This window comes from Brienomyrus brachyistius, chromosome 21 (assembly GCF_023856365.1).
Source record: "Brienomyrus brachyistius isolate T26 chromosome 21, BBRACH_0.4, whole genome shotgun sequence".
Taxonomy (NCBI): domain Eukaryota; kingdom Metazoa; phylum Chordata; class Actinopteri; order Osteoglossiformes; family Mormyridae; genus Brienomyrus; species Brienomyrus brachyistius.
In genome coordinates this window covers 9312535-9332209 of record NC_064553.1, presented here as the reverse complement: position 1 = coordinate 9332209, position 19675 = coordinate 9312535, and the positions used below count along the sequence as shown (strand labels likewise).

At 44.5% G+C, this 19675-nt stretch overlaps 1 protein-coding gene across 19 annotated transcripts in view; it reads right to left on the bottom strand.

Annotated features, from left to right (window-relative positions):
• LOC125716317 (discs large homolog 1-like protein) overlaps positions 1 to 19675 on the bottom strand; it is a 110242-nt gene that overhangs the window by 83219 nt on the left and 7348 nt on the right. For all 19 annotated transcript variants that reach the window (XR_007384315.1, XM_048988468.1, XM_048988470.1 and 16 more), the window contains exon 3: positions 12719 to 12885. Coding sequence is in view for 18 of the 19 variants with exons in the window: in XM_048988468.1 (XP_048844425.1) it covers positions 12719 to 12885 (167 nt within the window). In the remaining variant the exon portion in view is untranslated. The remainder of the gene's footprint in view (positions 1 to 12718; positions 12886 to 19675) is intronic.

Sequence of the window (19675 nt, the reverse complement as noted above, 5' to 3'; positions counted from 1 at the left end):
TTCATGCGACTTCTGCTGTTCACATTGTCATGAAAAAAATGCAATATAAGTCACATGAGCAAGAAAATTGGATTTGGGCCACATTTGTCCTGCAATGTGAACGCAGCCTAAGTGGGATGTGACAGTTGTTTCACGTTTGAGCCAAGCACCACACCTAAACTGCACCAGTCAAACAAAACCATCAACAGAGCAGCAGAAATGACTGGCTAGTACTAACACCGCCATCTGCTGGTCAGTGTGAGACATTTTCATTGGGCCCCTTGTACATTACCACATGTCTTTCCCGTGGCAAAACATCACCTTTCCTGGTTCTGATGCTGACGTTGCAGCAGCAGGTTCAGGGTAAATCACAACCCATCAGCTGAAGCAAAACTCCAGAAGGCTGTACAGGTTACGCAAGGCTACTCAGAGTGACCTTGGCCTCCTGTGTACACTGATAGGCATAAGCAGGCAGTAGCGACTAGTTCTGTCACGCAACGACCCACACTTCCACAAAGGCACCTTATCTCAGCTTGGGGGCACTGCGAAGCCGGCGACTGCGGCCGAGCCGTGACAGCGACGGTGCTGAGTCACAGGGTACTGAGGACAGAGGACACACGCGATGACCTACTACACTCACGACACCACGGCTCCCCCTACAGGGGAGGGAATGCGCTGCAGCGCCCAGGCAGTGCTTAATCATACAGCAGGTGTTGTGCACTTACTCTCTCAAGGCACGGGAGAGCGGGAGAAAGGAGGAGGGGGCTCCTCAAGGACTCTGCGTTCTCAGTTATAATTAACTATACAATGCATCAAACAGTCCTGGACCCATTCCCAGCTGTTACGGCCGGTAAGTCGTTATGGCGACACCTACATAGTCACCAGGCCTCTGCAGTTTCTGGGAACACGCTGCGGAAGCCGAGCAAGCAAGCAAGCCGCTCTCTGCCAGCGCCGGGGGCTCCGCACCTGTCGTCCCACGCACGCCCAAGTCAGAGAGGAGCAGACGCCACTCGAACCGCTCCCGGGGACAGAGCCAGGTGGGGGCGGGGAGACCGGGGGGGGATTTGGGACAGCTGGGCCTTTAGGGGGCGATAGTGGCCACGTGAACAGGAGTGGCGAGGTGGCCACTTGCACCCGGGAATCCTCTGATCAATGAGCAGCACGGGGAGGACGAGCAGAGCGAGAGGAAGGTTACTGGAGAAGCCGACAGGGTGGGAGTTGGAGGCGGCTTCCATGTGTCGCGTGACTGGAGTGCACAGGATGCGGTGAAACCAATGCATCATCCCAACTCTAATATTACTAATGACGACAATACTGATTAGGGTCAGACACTCGACTCTTCTGGGCTCAGCCAGCTATGAGGGGTCGGCTCAGCTGACTGGCTCACTGCTAGCCAGTTCAGTAGGGCAGACCACAATTCTCTCAATATCCGACACGTGTAAATTTAACTGATATGATACAGCTCAGCAATCGGTTGGCGCCCTCTCCTGAGTTATTCCCTGCCTTGTGACAGTGGCTTCCGGGATAGACTTTGAATCTGGAAAAGAACAAGTGGGTACAGAAAATGGATGGATGGATGGATGGATACAGAAAATGAATGGATGGATGGATGGATGGATGGATACAGAAAATGAATGGATGGATGGATGGATACAGAAAATGAATGGATGGATGGATGGATAGATGGATGGATGGATGGATGAAATAGAAAATAAATGGATGGTATGATACAACCCATTGCTTCCGGGATAGGCTCCGGACCCCCCGCGACCCAGTAGGATAAGCGGTTTGGAAAATGGATGGATGGATGGATGGTATGATACAAGCAAATTTAATACTAAGGCACTACATGACCCCAAAAAAGTGCCAGATTGTGGAGGTTTCCTGCAGATGATGGGATCTGATTCACCCTTAACTAGCCGCTGCTACGTCAGCATCAGAACCAGATAATGTGCAAGGTACCCAATGAAAACGCCTCACTCTGACCAGTGTACACTTATGGCACCACAGCACCCCCTACAGGGGGAGGACATGTGCCTTAGTCAGCCCTGGAAACCACCCCCCCCCATTCATTGAGCTGAACTGTCTGGCCCATCTGTGTGGTTTGATACATGAGACAACAGGAGACAGAGCAACCATGCATTTCTGCAAAGCACTTCAAACAAACCCACCCATCCGTCCCATCAAGGGCGACTCTGCACTCGCACACGAAAATCCATAGCTACCAGTTCATCTGAACAATGTCTCTGGACTGCAGGGAAACAGGAACACCAAGGGCATATCTACACAAGAAAGGCATCGGGGGGGGGGGGGGGGGGGGAGGTTGACCTAGGGTGCCCAACATTGCCACAAGAGAACAGGAAAAGGAGGGAAAGGACCTAACCAGCGGTAAACCCTCCAAAAACTAGGTAACGACTAGTCAAGCAGAGCAGCCCCAACCATACACCATGGGATCACTGAGCGCTGACAATCACTGACAGGTTTATCCCACTTCTAAACCAAGCAGTGACTGACAGTGCTCAGGAAGCCTCACCCACCGCATGTTTCTTCCGTCACCACAAAACGTGAGTCACAGTAAGAAGCATCAGCAGAAAGATAATAGTGCTTTATTCAGTACTGTGTTCTACAGATGGATTCTCTTTTTTTTTTTTTGTATGTGGGTTTTTATGAATGGAGGCTGTGCTTTTGATTATTGGCTTTCAAGAAAACAAGCTGGACGAAATCAAGTAGCCTCTCGGTGACAGCCAATCGCAGAGTAGCGTTTGGGAAGTAAGCGGAAGGCCACCCAATGGTCAGTCATTAGTTCAAGGTCAGGCGGACGCTAAAGACAACGTAGGGAACGGCCTGATACACCACACAACTGACCACCCAAATTCTAGGCACTAACCCAGCAAAAGCCTACCTACACTGCTAGAAATTTACAACCAGGAAAGAGCAACTTCTGGAGTCAGAAGTAAAGACTCATTGTAAAATGCTAATGTTTATAAATGAAGATGTCGCCATCGAGTTCTTTAATGGCAACAACAAAGACAGGATCAACTCATCCAAGCCTCTTCAGGGCCTATTGCATTTCCATCCTACTCCAGGCACCTTGAATCACTTCTTCCATGCGAGTAATTCCATAAATGTCCAGTATATGACATACATGATTATACTGTCTGCAACCCCCTGTCATAACCAGGTAGTACTGATGAAATGGACCCTGCCTCATACTCAAATCAGAGACAGTCAACAAAAGAGCGTCGAACCAGAGTGGAGAAACACTGTCGGTCTGAAGCTGGCATCTCCTTGGGACAGGCTTGCATAGCGGTCAGCCAAGATACCCGGCCCATTTTAATCCCTCCCTTCACGGGGGGAGCAAAACTAACGATGCTCTTCTACTTCCATTTTCCTCATCAATAGCTAATGGGCGGGGGGGGGGGGGGGGGTGATTAAACAGGGGGACAAGAAACAAATACTGCACAGATGTTGCCTGACCCCCCAGCAGCTCCCGAATAATGCAAATAGCACGGCTCAAACCATTACACGGACTGCCCTTCTAAGGCAAGCCAAACAAGAGCAATGCAAGCCAGTTCGAAGGCTCAGATTACACATGAAGCCAAAGCGAAGATGCAAAGACGCGCTGCAAACAATATCAGGTGAAAGTAGGACGCACTGAACACGATGTCCAAAGGTACAAATTCATAAAGGGACGCAAACGCTCTAAGGAGAGAGAGCAGCCAATCAAATGAGCCTTATTTTCAAGCAGGCAGCTTAATGGGCACAAGCGCTGTGACTCACAGGTGTGTAACCATGCCGAAATGACTCAACCCTCATTCCCTCAATAATGCTACCTTCTTCCAGCTGTTACTACCAACATGAAGCACAATCAGCACACCAAACACACTGAAATGCTTTCCAGGATGAGACTGGATCTTTGTCTCTTAGCATACAGTGAAATATAATTGTGGACAGGCATAAACATGGGCAGCTAAAAGCAGACTATAGTAAAATGTGATGCAACTGCTCCAGCACAGGTAAGTGCAACTCAGACCAAGGAGCCAAACACCTGACTGCTAAAACCTTCTCAGGTATTGGTTGTTGCCTTTGAAGGGTCCCATCGTCAGCCAAGTTTCAGCAAACGTGCCCAGTCCAGCGAACAGTGCCAGCCCTAAAAACCCTTCCCAACCCATCAGACAGTGAAAGCAAGAGAAGTTTGGATTTCAGGTACTGGGTCACTGGCTCAGGATCCACGTGATGAAGGCGGCCCATGGACACAGAGAGATGACAGCTGACACTGAGATGGACAAGCTTGCTCTCACAATGGCTCCACAAAGACCAATTTCCTGACTCCAATCATCCAGCATAAAAGATCTCTCCCAAAGCGATTAACAATTAAAACACCGGCTGACAAAACCATCAGAATTTCACAGAATGAGAATGACTTGATTTTTACAGAAAGTGTTTCAAAAGCAGCCGGCCCTGTGTGCTACTGATCTACAGTTTAAAAGACCCATTCATTGGTGCACAAGTGCTGTCAGTCAGCATTAAAATGGAAAATAAACGGCTAAATGTCATATATGCTGCATTATGCATTACTTTCAGGGGAGAGTGGCACAGATGCTCCTCACGTATGGAGTCCATTTTTTAAAAAAGCGATACAAACTTAAATATTCACCGGGAAAAGCTGAATATAATGCAGTAATGCCATATTTTAACCTGAACAACTTTGCTGAACTTCATTAAAGCTTGCACTACTTGGGCACCTTTTCTAAATGGTTTAGTTGCACAAAGAATTTTAGTGCCGTTTTGTTACATTATTTTAATCAGACTGATTAAAATGCTAATGAACAGCAAATATTTTCATAGTTTATATAGTAATCTACTAAAACCGCGACCTAAGCACATGATACTATGAATGCTACATTCATAATAAATATGTCTAACTGGGAAGAGCGTCGTCAGCGACTGAAGAAGAAAACTATTAATCGCGCCAAAAAAATAAAAAGAAACGGCACTTCTACGGTACTACAAGCGGATTATTTAACGCTTGACCTTACCTTTGTGGTGACAATGCACAGACAGTCCATCCTCGGCAGGGGTGCCGGCTCGGTGCTCTCAGCATCTCATTTCGCTGGAAACGGTGACGATGCGGACGGAAACGTGTGCGCACGGGAAAGCACAGACCGCGGACCGAGAAACGGGTCCCGAAGAGCGTGCAGCCGGAGCGAGCCGGGGGTGCCCGCGCACCATCTCCTGTCTCCCCGTACGTGGACGCGGAGCTGCCGCGTCTCCGTCTTGGAGGTAATATTAAAACGCGACCAAGGACGAAACTCGCCAAACCGCAGCGTCCCTAGCCACGTCCCGGCGGTCTCACGCCGCCTCCTTAACCCTGTATATACAGTTGCGGTGTTAAATCCCCAACTTACTTTCTATTCGCGCAGCAAGTTCCCGGCAAAAAATAAATGAATAAATAAACAACATAAAACGCTTAATTGTAGTAAAGCAATAGTACAAGGTATTCCTTAAGTTAAACTTTGCGAATGTCAAATAACTTAATTGCGCTAGTTTAAAGAGTATTTCATTTTAATGCTTAATGCAGGGTTAAGATGTTATGCATTCAAACATTAAAAGATGCAGCGTTTGCTATTTCACGCGAAAACGCAACAAATATTAAACTCTAAAAGTTAATTATTTCTATCGAACTTGTTCACCGCGACAATGTACAGATTAACTAAATGGCGCACACAAATTATATATATTATATAGATATATGCATGTATAATGGGGGCCAAGCAAGTTTAGTTACGGAGTGATCTTAGTGATCCATGACAAATACCATCAACTACCACTATATCTAAAGGCTTTACGGAACCGCCATTTCGCTATTTACGCTACCTGGAGTGCTTTCCGTGAGAACGAATTACGCAAAAAAGCATAGCAGGCCACCACAGGATGTGTGCATACATGCCGACATACAATGAGGAAGGTAGAAGGGTCAATTCTCCAAACTTCATGTCTTAGGACTACAGGAGGAAATCAAACTACCTGAAGGAATGCTACAGGACACAGGGAGAACATGCAAACCAGCATTCAAAGTCCTAACCCTGGAGATGTGAGGGACAGTCCAGCTCAATAACCACCATCACACACCGTTCTCTGTTTATCATGCACACCAGGGTCACAACATCCATGCTGTCAAATGAAATCACACTTGAAAGATCTATGGATTTACAGAAAGTACAGAAATATAGAAACACACAGCTTAAACCAACGTATATTAAAACATGCAGTGGGGGAATGGTCTACATCCATATCCCAAATACTGATTCTTCAATCACATTCTTCCTCCTATCCATCCATTTTCCAAACTGCTTATCCTACTGGGTCACGGGGGGTCTGGAGCCTATCCCGGAAGCAATGGGCACGAGGCAAGGAACAACCCAGGATGGGGGACCAGCCCATCACAGGGCACACTCACACACCATTCACTCACACATGCACACCTATGGGCTATTTAGCAACTCCAATTAGCCTCAGCATGTTTTTGGACATGTTTTTGGAAACCGGAGTACCTGGAGGAAACCCCACAACGACATGGGGAGAACATGCAAACTCCACACACGTGACCCAGGCGGAGACTCGAACCCAGGTCCCAGAGGTGTGAGGCAACAGTGCTAACCACTGCACCACCATGCCACCCCCATTCTTCCTCCTGTGTACAAGTTTATAAATTTGACTGACTTTTTATTATGGCGTAACAAGTGAACAAGTGATTCAACTAAATGAGGAGCGATGAAATATCAGCTAGCCAGATCACTTAAAAAGGGGACTCGACAAGATTATTTTTGGGGGGATAGTCACACGTGAGGGGACAGGTAACATTTGTTACTCTCATCGGTTTTCCCGCGGACAATGAACTGCACACACAGCAAAAGTTCTGGCTCAGCAAGAGTCGCTCTGGACCAAAAGTAGAACAGGCACATCTGTACTGAGTGGGTGCGTAAACCAAACCACTGGGTAAAAATATCACATTTAGTGCAGATTATATTCGGCAAAAAAATAAGGGTCTGTCGAATCGAATTCAAGTAAATATGCAAATTTCAGAATGAGCAGTAATTAAAATAAATGATTAATGAAAAGATGGAGCTGCACAATGCACCAAATTAAACAAAACTGCATTGTGTCAAGTCATGAGTAATGCTAGTAATTAGCTCTCTGTAGGTTATAGGAGGAATACAGGAGATGTTCTAACTAGTAAACAGATCATTCTGCATTTCTATCAAAAAAATAATACTGCTATGCCCTAATAAGTCGTCATAACAACGCAAGGATATGACCAACAGAACAGGTTGGAAAGAGTCACTTTGTGAATAAGAATTGGTTCTGCGTGATGGCAGAACCCACAGGAGGCACAGTGGCTGGAGGATGGAACGGGGCGATTTTATTTATCATCCTCGGGCAAAATGGCAGACATCTTGAGCTGCATACAAAACTGCTTACATTCTCTCTCTTCCTGTAACAAACTTGCCTCATGCACTCACTACGGCCAGTTGTAGGTGAGGGACTTGTCTGCCGATTACACCCCTTCCCGAGAATACGCACTGCGCCCCCACTGCGTCTCACGCGCTTCCAGTGAGTCGTCAGGTCCACGAGCGACTGTCTGACAGAGTGAGCGATTTCTTGCCTTCCTTTACGTTCGCATGGTTCCACAGAGGCCGAGATAAACACCCAAGCGGGAAACTAAGTCATCATCCCTGGGATTCCTTTAAGTGGGAACCCCTGATGTTGAGCAGGAAAGCCAGCTGGTTCACAGCACCCGCTACAGCTTATTCAGGTCTGCTCAGAAAAACCAAAGGAAGTCACCCCCCCCCCCCCCCAAAGAGAACGCCAGGGAAACAAGCAATGGCACACGAAGAGGGTCTCAAAGGGCTTCTGCCTGATGTTTCTTCACAATGGTCTGAATTGGACACGCAACCGTTTCCAAACCAGGACATGCGCTCAATAATAACATTTATATCTATATAAAAGAAACGACCCAAAACCACCAAAATCTTTCTCCATTATTCCACAATAACCAACACCACTTAGATCAGAGAAGCCCAACTCTATGGTTAAAATCAACCAGTGCCCCTAGCATTGGCTGGATCTTACTGGCCCAAATTCTGATTTATCTTTATAAGGGGGTGACTGTCAGAGCACAGACCCCATGTTGGTCAGAAGATGTGCAACCCTGAGAAGAAAACAAGTATCAGTATATAAATGGGGCAGGTAATGGAGTATGTTTTATGCAGGGGTCTCAACATGTCTTCAGGAGTAGAGCTGAGTAGAACACGGGGTTGAGAATTGGAATGAGACCACTAGTCGTGTCCTGCCCACACCGGGGAGATGAGGTCACAAGACATGCTCCGCCCACACCATGCAACTGAGGGTGACGACATCACAAGGAATGCTCCGCCCACACCATGGAGCGGCAGGAGATGAGACCGCCAGGCATGCGGCTATGGGAGTTGCCCCGTCCCAATGACACGATACTTACTTGTTCGGCTCTGGAAGACAAAGCTTTTCCTAGCACATGTAGTATTTCTTTTAGAAGAGGGGAGTCCTAAGAGCAGGCCATTTCATACAAAGGGAAAAGGAAAAGAAAAACAAGTCATTCAAATCAGAGGCACAGTTACAGTAGGAGATTAACAAAACCACTTAAATGCAATTCAGTCTATTTGCATTCTTTCAATTAGAGATGGGCAAACAAAACAACGAAACGATTCCCTCAAAAGGAAACGCCAGAAACCACAATGAGGAATTTAGCTTCTTTTCCTTTCAGAGAACAATGAGTGATACCAAATGGATCCAATTCTGTCTAAGCAACCAAAAAATTTCAAATACAAGACCCATGATAAACACATGCTTCATGTTTGCATGACATGGTACAACAACGAAATGTTGACCTCAAGCAGCGTATAAAACAGTACGCAATTTAATCAGTTAGGTGACATACAACCCTGCTTCCAAGAATGTTGGGACGTTGTGTAAAATGTAAATAAAAAAAGAATGCAATGATTTGCAAATCGTATAATAATATAAACCCATGTTTAATTGAATATAGAGCAAAGACAACTTATCAAATGTTGAAAGAGAGAATTTTTCTTGATTTATGAGAAATATATGTTCAATTTGAATTTGACGCCAGCAACATCTCTCAAAAAAGTTGAGATGGGGCAACAAAAAACTGTAAAAGTTGTGTAATGCTAAAACAAAACACCTGGTTAATTCTCTCACAACTACTAAGGTTAGTTGGCAACAGGTGAGTAAGATGACAGGGTATAAAAGGAGCCTCTCAGAAAGTCTCTATGCCAGGGGTGGCCAATCTTATCCACAAAGGGTGGTTGTTTGTGCAGGTTTTCGCTGTAACTCCCTAATTAGGTCACTAATTAGAGGACTGATTGACTGAAGAGTCCTAAAACCTGGGTTTGAACAGCTGACCTAAAGGTTACCCCAAAAACCTGCATACACAGCGGCCCTTTGCGGATAAGATTGGCCACCCCTGCTCTATGCAGTGAAGATGGGGAGACCTTCACCTCCTTGTGAAAGACTGCTCTACCATGCAAAGTAGAAACCATATTTGAACATGATCCAGAAATGCCGCAGATGTCTCATTTAAGATGGACTGAGGCAAAATGTTATGTCCTGTGGTGTGATGAATCAAAATTTCTAATTCTTTTTGGATGTCAAGTCCTCCAGGCTAAAGAGCAGAGGGATCATCCAGCTTGTTATCAGTGAACGGTTCCAAAGCCAGCATCCATGCGGGTGTGGGGATGCATTAGTGCTCTTGCCTTGGGTAGCTTGCATGTCTGAGGTGGCACCATTAACACTGAACGATACATACAAGAATTGGAGCAACACACGCTGCCATCCAAGTAACATCTTTTTCAGAGAAGGCCTTGTATATTTCAGCAAGAATTATGGGATTTGTAAATCACTGCATTCTGTTTTACATTTTACACAACGTCCCAACTTTCTTGGAAACAGGGTTATAAAGTGGACAAATACTAACCACAATATACCCTAGGCACAAGCAAATGCACGTCCTTGCACAGCAAATGGTACTGCAGCTTTAAGAGGACAAAATGGTCAGCCAGCCCAGTTCGCCTGGCATGATTTCCAACAGATTAAAAGAGCTTTGGCCTTAAATAAGCGTATTCTTCTGCGGATTCCTGCACTCTAAACAAGGCATCTACATGACTGCCGTAGTGACATTCGTATGCAGAGATGGAATCCCCCAGTCTGCAGCACCTTTTTGCGGTCAGGTGGTCTGCCACTCTAACCGTTCACCAGGAGCATAAACATAATCAGTCATTAAGCTTCGGGATGGAGAAGATCCCATAGTTATCTGCGGGGTTCCGGGCATTGCCCAGCAAATCGGGGCCAGGTAGAGAGCTACCAGCGGACTTGGGAGGGATCGCGGAGTGTGTGTAAAAATCAGGAGCCGCTGAGGTGTCTGCACCAGCCTCGGGCGTATGCAGTCAGCCGAGCATGAAGCTTACCAGCGTGATACTGGGCGGGTCCCCCTTCAGCATCACCCCTGGCCTCTCATTCAATGTACAGGCAGCCTACGGGCATTAAACTCACTCACTCTCCAGATCAATTAACTTACCCTCCTCACTTTGTTTCCGAGTCATTCTGCTCAAGTTGAATATCTGTTATTATGCCCCTTGATATTTCAATTGTGTTACTGCCAAAGTATTTGGGGGGGGGGGGGGGGGGGGGGGGATTGAAATCCGCACTGAAATCCCAAAGACGAATAAAAAGATCTGCAATTTGTTAAATCAATAAAATAAAAAAAAGATTGAATCAGTACTAATAGTTAAATAAGTATATCCTTGTGGAAAAGGAATGTGCTGCTCAGCTAAACTGTACTGTGTAAACTAGAATGATGCCCATTACATAGAGGTGAACAGCATGTTCTTGAAAATGGCTAAATTGCCCTTTTTTCCATGCATTTTGCAAAGCACACCCTTCACCACCCTTTCGGTTCCTTTAGGAGAGAGTCACCACAGAAAGAAAAGGCCCCGGTTCCATTTCTGCAGAGGACAGACCAGTAACAAGGTAATCTCACTCCGAATCACTGCTGGCACCCAAGGCAGGGAAAATTACGCGCCTCACATTAAGCACACACTGATGGACGCCTTCACAGGACATGAATCAATAATGCACACAATGGATGATCGATATCTCACCGTGAATAATCAGCTTCGCGCTCAGAAGAACTCCTGAGCGGTCACTTCGCAAACTCTGAGTGTTGTGCTTGTCATTACATAAAACGCCGAGTGACTGATATTACATTTCATAAGCGGCAAGATGAAAGGCTGCCAACGCATAATTCAATTTCACCATTCTCAAGGGAATTGCACCAAAAGAAATCAGACTTGATGGCGATGCCGTCCCGCATTTACCAACCGGGGGGGGCAATTCATTTTTAACATTTTGTCGGGTTATTCATTCTCCTCCCCAAAGAGGACGACCCACAATCCCGTGCACATTTAATTTGTGGGAACAGAATTTGTAAAAGAAATCATCTGTTTAGAGCACTGCGGCAAACCTAATCCAAACACACAGGAAGATTATATAATGGACTTAAGAGGCCAAATGAGTATGATATTTAAAAAAAAAAAAAGAAAATGATGAGGCTGTACAAGTTTGAAAATGCTAGATTAATTCTGCTGTCTGCATTTCCTCTAGAGAATTCTAAACTCAAGCGAATAACAATCAACTGTCTTTCCCTGATGGTGCAATATGTCTCAGTTCTAAACCAATGAAGCCAAAAAAGAAAAAAAATTAACTCCACCTCCTCATTTTAATCAAATAACACAGAAAGAGTCTGTGGCTCCCGTTAAAAACGATGCAATGACATGACACAGAAACAGGGGGGAAAAAAATTAATAAATAAACCTATGAAAATGTAGATGATCATCAAGCCGCCAATGCGTGTCATGAGAGTTACTCTAAACACTCCGTGAGAACACAACAAGCAATGCCTTGTCATGTGACAAGCTATACGTACCTTTAAAAAACTACGCCGCGGGGAGTAAATTGCTCAACACTGACTAATTGCAATGAAAGACAGAAACACAGGGACACTCTGACATCAGTAAATAAACACTGTTGAGGATTAGGTTTCCCTCGAACGCTGCTGTTCGTTCCTTACAGCAGCAGCTGTAGGACTTGTAAACCAGCACAGGCAGAGGCAATGCAGGGTTAATAACTCGGAGTCCGCTGAACTTTTGTAACCTGTAACCGAGACTGAATGTAGGCCAAGACAGAAAGCCACGCTACACTGACAAAGAGTTACAGCCCAATTAGGCCCAGACTGCTTCTGAGGGACATCTTGAAAAAGGAAGGATGAAATTAATCGTAAGGAAAAAAATGCCTGCGGAACTGATCACCTTGTGGTACCATTTTCATTTAACTTTTATGACTTGAAATGCTAAAGAATGCGGGAATGATTTATTTTTCAAAAGAAAAAAAAAAAAGGATGGAAGGTCGGGATAACTGGGATAACTGGGATGCCTAAAGGGACCAGTGGCCAAAACCGCGCTACGACCGTACGATCCCAACAGTTGTTTGGGCTAAACAAATGGCATGCTGCTCTTGGACGACCAAGAAAAGCGTAGCATTAGCAAATACCAGACGCCGCTGTTGCTAATTTCCTGCTAACTACCGAGCAGGAGGGTCTCGGGACTGGGGCAACTTTGTCACATACCTCTATACTGGTGCTAAGGCTGCTGGGCTGGGTTTCTGAAGTCACAGTTGTACTCTGAAGGCTGGAGAAATCCCACAGGTTCACAGAGGCCGTGGGCTCGGCTGGTTTGAGAGACTCCACACATTTCTCACTGTCCAGTAAGGTCACTTCATAAAATTCTTGGATATCTGTAGAGGGGGGAGAGGAAGAATTACATTTTTTCTATTATTAGTATAAGACTTATGGGTACTGTGGCAAAGAACCTTCATTTCACCAAGTCCCTCATTGGGACTGTCCTTATACCCATGAGAAACGTACTTTAAGTAAAATATCAAAATGCATGAAAGGCAGCATTAAAAGCTACACTGCTTCTGACAGAGTATGATGAGAAGCCATAATAAAATCAACTTAGTTTATGAATGCTTTCCATCACTGCAAGTTCAGCTGAATGTTCATTGTATGCTTAATGACCCATAATCATGCAATTAGTGCAGGTAAGCAGCCTATGCATCATGTCCGGATGAGGAACTGGGCTCAGAAAGCAGCGTCCGGGTGACGGGGGGTCTGAGGCAGTCATTGACATGTTTTCAGGGTCATTGGGTTACAATTACACCAGGCGGCTGGCTGATTCCCAGCCACTCATCTAAACAACACATGTTCCGCCACAAACACAACCTTTAACGCTAAAGGTTACAGTAAATAAAGCACAGAAACTGGGGGAGGGAGAACTGTGTTGTGACATGACAGCGTACCCACATCAGCAGTTTACACATAATAAATGGATTATAAGTATACAAATAAATATACATGTAGAGTCATATAAAGATAAAAACCAGTGAATGAGAAACTGGTTACGCTACATTGTTGTTTTCATGTCTTAAATAATTCAAACCAATAATTCTATTCGAAATCCATCAGTAATTTTTGGATATAGCTTTTATTTAAAATATTTACGCAAATCATGGGGAAGTCCCTGAGCACAGTTCAGGAGTGCAGAATCGGAGGATTTTCGTCAACGAGCAGCACAACCTGTGCCAGGCTCAAATTCACCTCGGTCGGAGGCACAACAGGGGCGCGACGGAGGCGAGCATGGGGTCGGGCCGCACGGCTCAAAATAACCCAGGATCACATGGAGCCGTCAGGGTAATTAGGGTAAATATTTTCGTAACACACGCTGGGCGCAGGGGTTTCCTCAGCCCCGGATGCCCCGAGCTGCTGGTTCATACGAACTTCACGTCCTCTGTCAGTATTAATAAAAACGACAATGAGGATTAAAATAAATGGGGGGGAGGGGGTACTGAAAACACCCATTAAAACACAAGTCGTCATAAAATTTAAAACATAGTCGGCCTCATATTTCTGACAGTAAACAAGTCATTGGCTGCTAAACTCTCATGTGACGCATGTTTACAAAACGCATTAAGGCATCTACCTTGATCCTCGAGGTAATGCTTCCTGCATTAACGTAATGAAGCAAAAAAAATATTACATCAGGCATAGGCTTAGCAGGTGTCATTATCAATACCAGCCTCCCAGGAGACAGCTTTGATCTTGTACCACAGAGCCAGTGTTTGCCTTTAAGCCAGAACAGCCCATCTTGTCCAACGTTCGCCCCGCTGTCACCTGCGACAAACTAACACGCCAGCGTTTTGGCCTGTGGTTTTCATTTCAACTAGAAGTCTTAAGTAGGAGGCGAACTGCTTGCCTGAGTAATCTGAGCTGCTCACTCAGTCGATCTGGATAAGAGCATCACGAAGGTACGACAGGATACAACCCACCAAAGTGTGTCCCCTAGATTTACAGCTTTTGGGGGGGGGGGGGGTAAACGGACACCAACAGGATTCATGGAGTTCTTGTGTTACTTTTAATAACAACAGTCAAAAAAAAAAAAAACACAGATATTTTTGTCTGCTTTTCAGGTGGTTGACGCGACATATTTTCCGATGCGCGCTCTCTGTCCGCTGGTGGGATTGTGCTCACCTGTGTGTGCGCGCACGTGTCTGTGCGCGCGCATCGGGACGGAGCTCCACCATGTGCGATACAGAGAGGAGAGGAGAATTGTAAATGGGCGACCGTGTAGAGACAAAATTGACAAGCTGTGTAAATAAGATAAATAACATAAGGCTATTTAGTTTGTTTAATAAAAGGACAATGTATAGACCTGTTCTGTAGGAAAGGTAACCTTAAATGACGTCTGTTGTGATCTGGCGCTATATAGAAAATAAAATTAACTTGACCTTCAAGAGGGGGCGGGAGGTGCCACTGGAGGGGGTGGGGCGCCCCCTAATATAATGGTAGGGGAAACACTGCACCATCATCAGATTCAACACAGACACACGTGTGTTCTTTCCACATATACATTTCAAGTGCATAAAGAAAAGCATGCCAGTACATAGGTAAGACAGAAAACGCCTGCTTACTGTCCATTTATACTGACAGCATGTATTTATTTATTATCAATAATTAGAATATGTATGGTAATGTGCAGGGGTTAGACATTACACAAAAATCATGGTTCAGTACGTTTTCGGTACAGCGGAATAAAAGAAAAAACAAACTGCTTCTTTTTCTTTATTCAAAAGTGGTTTACTGAACAAAGTATGACTGACTTCCTTAAATAAAAGTCAAAACTGCTGTAACCCAAAATTCAAAGTAAATCAAAATAAACATCCATTAAGGTGCACATTTAGGAAATTAACTGTGCCTGATTTGTACCGTATTCACATTACCAGTTTTCAGCTTCACATTAGAACTGCGCAACACAAATACTTGTGCTGTACCTGTATTCAGATTAACAACTTCCATCTTCATATCAGGACGTATCCACACATGCGTAGTGGCACAGCTTCGTCTGCCCCTTTCCGAATGTTGCTCGCGGGAAACACAAACATGCAAAGGTTCCGCATTCGCTCGGCACATATGCGTACGAAGCCGGAAGAGCCGCACTGAGAATTTTCGGTACAAATGTGTGTACCGTTACACTACTAGTAATGGGGCGTGTTGGATTTTTTACCAGGTACGTTGTGCATATAGCTGGATGTGTGTGCAGCCACCATAGATCAGAACTGTTCTAAAGGATTTCAACAGTGAGCTCTAAACAACCAGAACAAACGTTGCTTGTGATCTGTTACAATTTGGAAGCACAATTCAATTACACATGGAGGCATACATGTAACAGAACAAAGAGAGATGTCTTGAAGACGCCCGGTCTTCAAGAGATGCACGATCTATCGGGATAACTACTAAATAATGCAGATGATCGCATTTGACGATCAGCCGTTTTCCATAGTGGTGGACGAGGGATTTTGTCGTCCCACTTAGAACCTCGCTACAGTCTCCCTGGTTGATGCTACTTCGCTGACGAATACATTGGCTATCAGTATCGGTTAAAACTTCCGCAGTCCACTGCTATTTTTATTGAAGAATTGCACAGAACTACAGACACTTTTCAGCGAAGTAGAAGATGCTTAATCAAGAGGCTTTAACAACTCACAATAATCCAGGGCTATTTTATTTTGTATACTTAATTCTAAGTTAGGTAAAATTTACTGGCAATGAAATCCAAGTTTTCAGCCTCAGCGACAACTCCGGGCAAAGTTGCATACATTATTCCTTCAGATATGATGAAAAAAATGCTATCCCGGAGCCATCTGAAATTTTCTGTTTTTAAACATGGAACCTCTGCATGTTTCGAAACATCCTTAGGCTGATTCTCTATGCAACAATCTGTACTGGGAAACATAAGCAAAGGAGTCATCTCTGGTGATTCCTTTTGTAATTTGGTCTCCTGAGAGCATCCGTATGTTATCAGACAGAAATATAACCAGAGGAAATGAAGTTGCGCTTATTCACGCCGTTATAGTCAGCCTCCCCAGCTGTGTCTCCACGTGCACATCTGCACAATGGGGGTCCCGGTGAGGGTCTATAGATGAATAATACCCCAAAGGTAGATTGTTTGCCATCACAAAAATCAATCATTTGGGACAACTCACTAGCAGCATTGGCATGAAGAATAAAACTCCTTTCAATACAAGTTTCCAATCCCACGCTAGCCAGCTACCTGGAGCAGCACCAAAACATACGCTCTCCGTCCAAACAACACTCACAATTCTGGTTTTGAAAAACATTTAGTGATTCACAGCATGGTTCATGTCAGCTCCGGACACAAGGGCTGATGGCTTATCAAGTAGTGGAAGTAAATCTCAAAATCAAATTAAACATTTAAACACAGCTGTACATAACAAGCAATAATAATAAAAAAAACTCCAATAATCCAAAGGAAGAAGTGATTAGCAAATTACTTTTGATCACTGTCCCCCCATAAAGGGACAGAAAATCTAAAAGGTGAAACTGACTTGCTATTAGAGGACACTGAATCAAACCATAGCTGGCTGAATAAGTCAAATAAGTTCTCTGTCCCAAGAAGTCATCAGTACAGAGAAAGTTTAATGACAAAAATAGTTCATGAGGCAAACTGATCCCGTTGTGAAGCGTCCCACTTACATTTAACGTAAACAAAGATTTTCACTACTCCATAGTTCAAAGTTAAAAAGTTAAAAGTAGGACCTTACAAGTAAAAGGTCAAGAGGATGAAAATAAATTTTCTCCATCGTGAGAACGAAATATTCCCGGAAATTGCATTTAACATCCAATAAACAGATTAGCACAGTTATGCTTAACCACAATAACTCTTGGGGTCCAACATGGGTCATGTACACATCGCGGACCCACTCATGGTCTGGGAAGCAAATCAGCTGAAAGCAGAGCATGTATATTTAGTGAGGGCTGGGAGACGAGACTCTTTTTAAATGGTCCCCGGAAAACACCCTTACTAATGAAGCACACCTACCCGGGGATATGCGGTAGGGCACGCCCGGTCACAGAAGATGGAAAATGATGAGTCACAACAGGGCCAACGTGCTGCTCTGCCGGTGCTTTCTGCCACCCCGCCATTTAGACGAACTTGACATACAGACCCTCATGACTCAAAGGGTCGTACTGCGCTCTTATTAGAAGCGAGAAGGTTGCAGGACCGCAGACATACTGGCACTGAAGACAATGTTTAAGCTCTGACTTATTCCGTTCCAAACTTGCGTCAAGAACTGCTTGTTTCCAATCCGTTTGAAGTCAGTACAAAAACAGAACCAATACTAGGAGGTACTCCGCATATAATAATGTAAACTGGAGTATACATCACTATCAATAAATGAATCAATGGCTAAGAGAAGCAACCATAAATCCTGATTACTAAATTAATTTGAAATTAAACGAAATGTATCATTCACTTTATGGAATGTATCAATTATAATTTCCTTTCCTCACCCGAGGGATAATCTAGTTTGACACAAAGCAAATTTACGGTAATTCTGTAGCTCATAACTATAAAGCACAGAACTAGGCCAGTCATACTGTTGAGCTTCACTCCCTTTAAAATATTTCATTCTCTGTCATGCACATTAAGCCACACAGTCACCTTTAAGCCAAAGCAGACTCACAGTCTGTCCTGCTACAACGCGTAATATCGCACCATGCATCTGTTCTAATGCAACTGATATATTAGTACCCATGTCCAAAACAACACAGAATCACATTTGTGTTTGCACGATTTTCAGTTGGAGAGAAAAGCACTACGAGAGCTACAACACGATATGGTCTTAACAAGGAACACAGCCTGCATGCAAAAGCAGGTATCCGAGTTAATTGTAGAGATGTCCGAACCGGGAAGGAATCGTTCTTTTGAACCGGTTCTTTTCAGTGAATCGGTCTACCCAGTTCTCAGATCTGAAAATGTATCGTTTTTGCACATCCACACATTGCACAGGTCGACGTCTTAATTTCTAAAAACATTTCACAGATTACCAAAAACACAGCAACCTTTAATTCGTTTACATTTGCTTTCTCTGGACCGTCTACAGCCATGTTGCCTTCAGTGCCACCCCGCATGCAGCAATCCGTTGCATTTGTGCTGCATGCATGCCTGGCTGCACACTGGCTGTAGCTCATTTCTCCCAACTTTCGGCAATTGACAAGTTAGTGAGTTCATTTGGTTGACACGGTTATTAGGCAATTGTGAGTCTCATAAGACTCATAGGAGATGCTTAAGATATAATTTATCAATGTATTATTATTTCTTATTTTAAATGCTTATAATTACATTATTGGCACCCCTGTTATTACGCAATTCATTTTGTTTGGGATAAGTTACTAAGTTTTGGAACATTCCCCTAGCCCTTTTTTCCCCCATATCTATTTTCATACCAGATTTTAGTGAACGCAAGATTTTTCAGGAATGCATTAGTCGCATTGTAGCAAGACCGGCTGTAATTTCTTAAACACTTGCAAATGGCAAATCGCAGAAAACACGACGTATGGGTGTCACAACTGCAACATAATGGCGATGCAAAAAGGACTCCACAAACATCGCAGTTGGCAGTGAACATGAATGCTTCTGCCATCCCTGCGACCCACCCACACATGGGAACGACCTACAGCAAAGGTCCCAGAGCTGAGTCTCATCTTTCCTTTAAATCCTACAACAGACACCAGCATTTTTGTTGGCTACCACTGGTCCGGACAAAAAGACACACACTACTTCTCCCAAAAACCGAAATTATCAGGCCACCGAGTCTGATCATCCCCTTCCTCTTACCCTATCCTTCACAAGCTATAGTCTCACTGGATTGTCCCTAGAAACAGACTGATCCGTGACCGTATCGATGGGTGAATTAACCAGCTAACTGCACTGGAAACCTACATTCACACCAGATCGAAGGCACTCCAACAGGCCTCAGCAAATAGAACATTCCGCCCTCTGAAATGTGAAATGGGGCATGAAACCATTAATGTCCACAGAGCTCTCAAAAACTACAAACCTCAATGATAACTGTCTTGGAATTCCTCTTATGATCTGCTCCGTACGAGTACAGGCTTTGAGATATTTAACACGCGCCACCCTCAAAGATGTCAGTGTCATGGTAC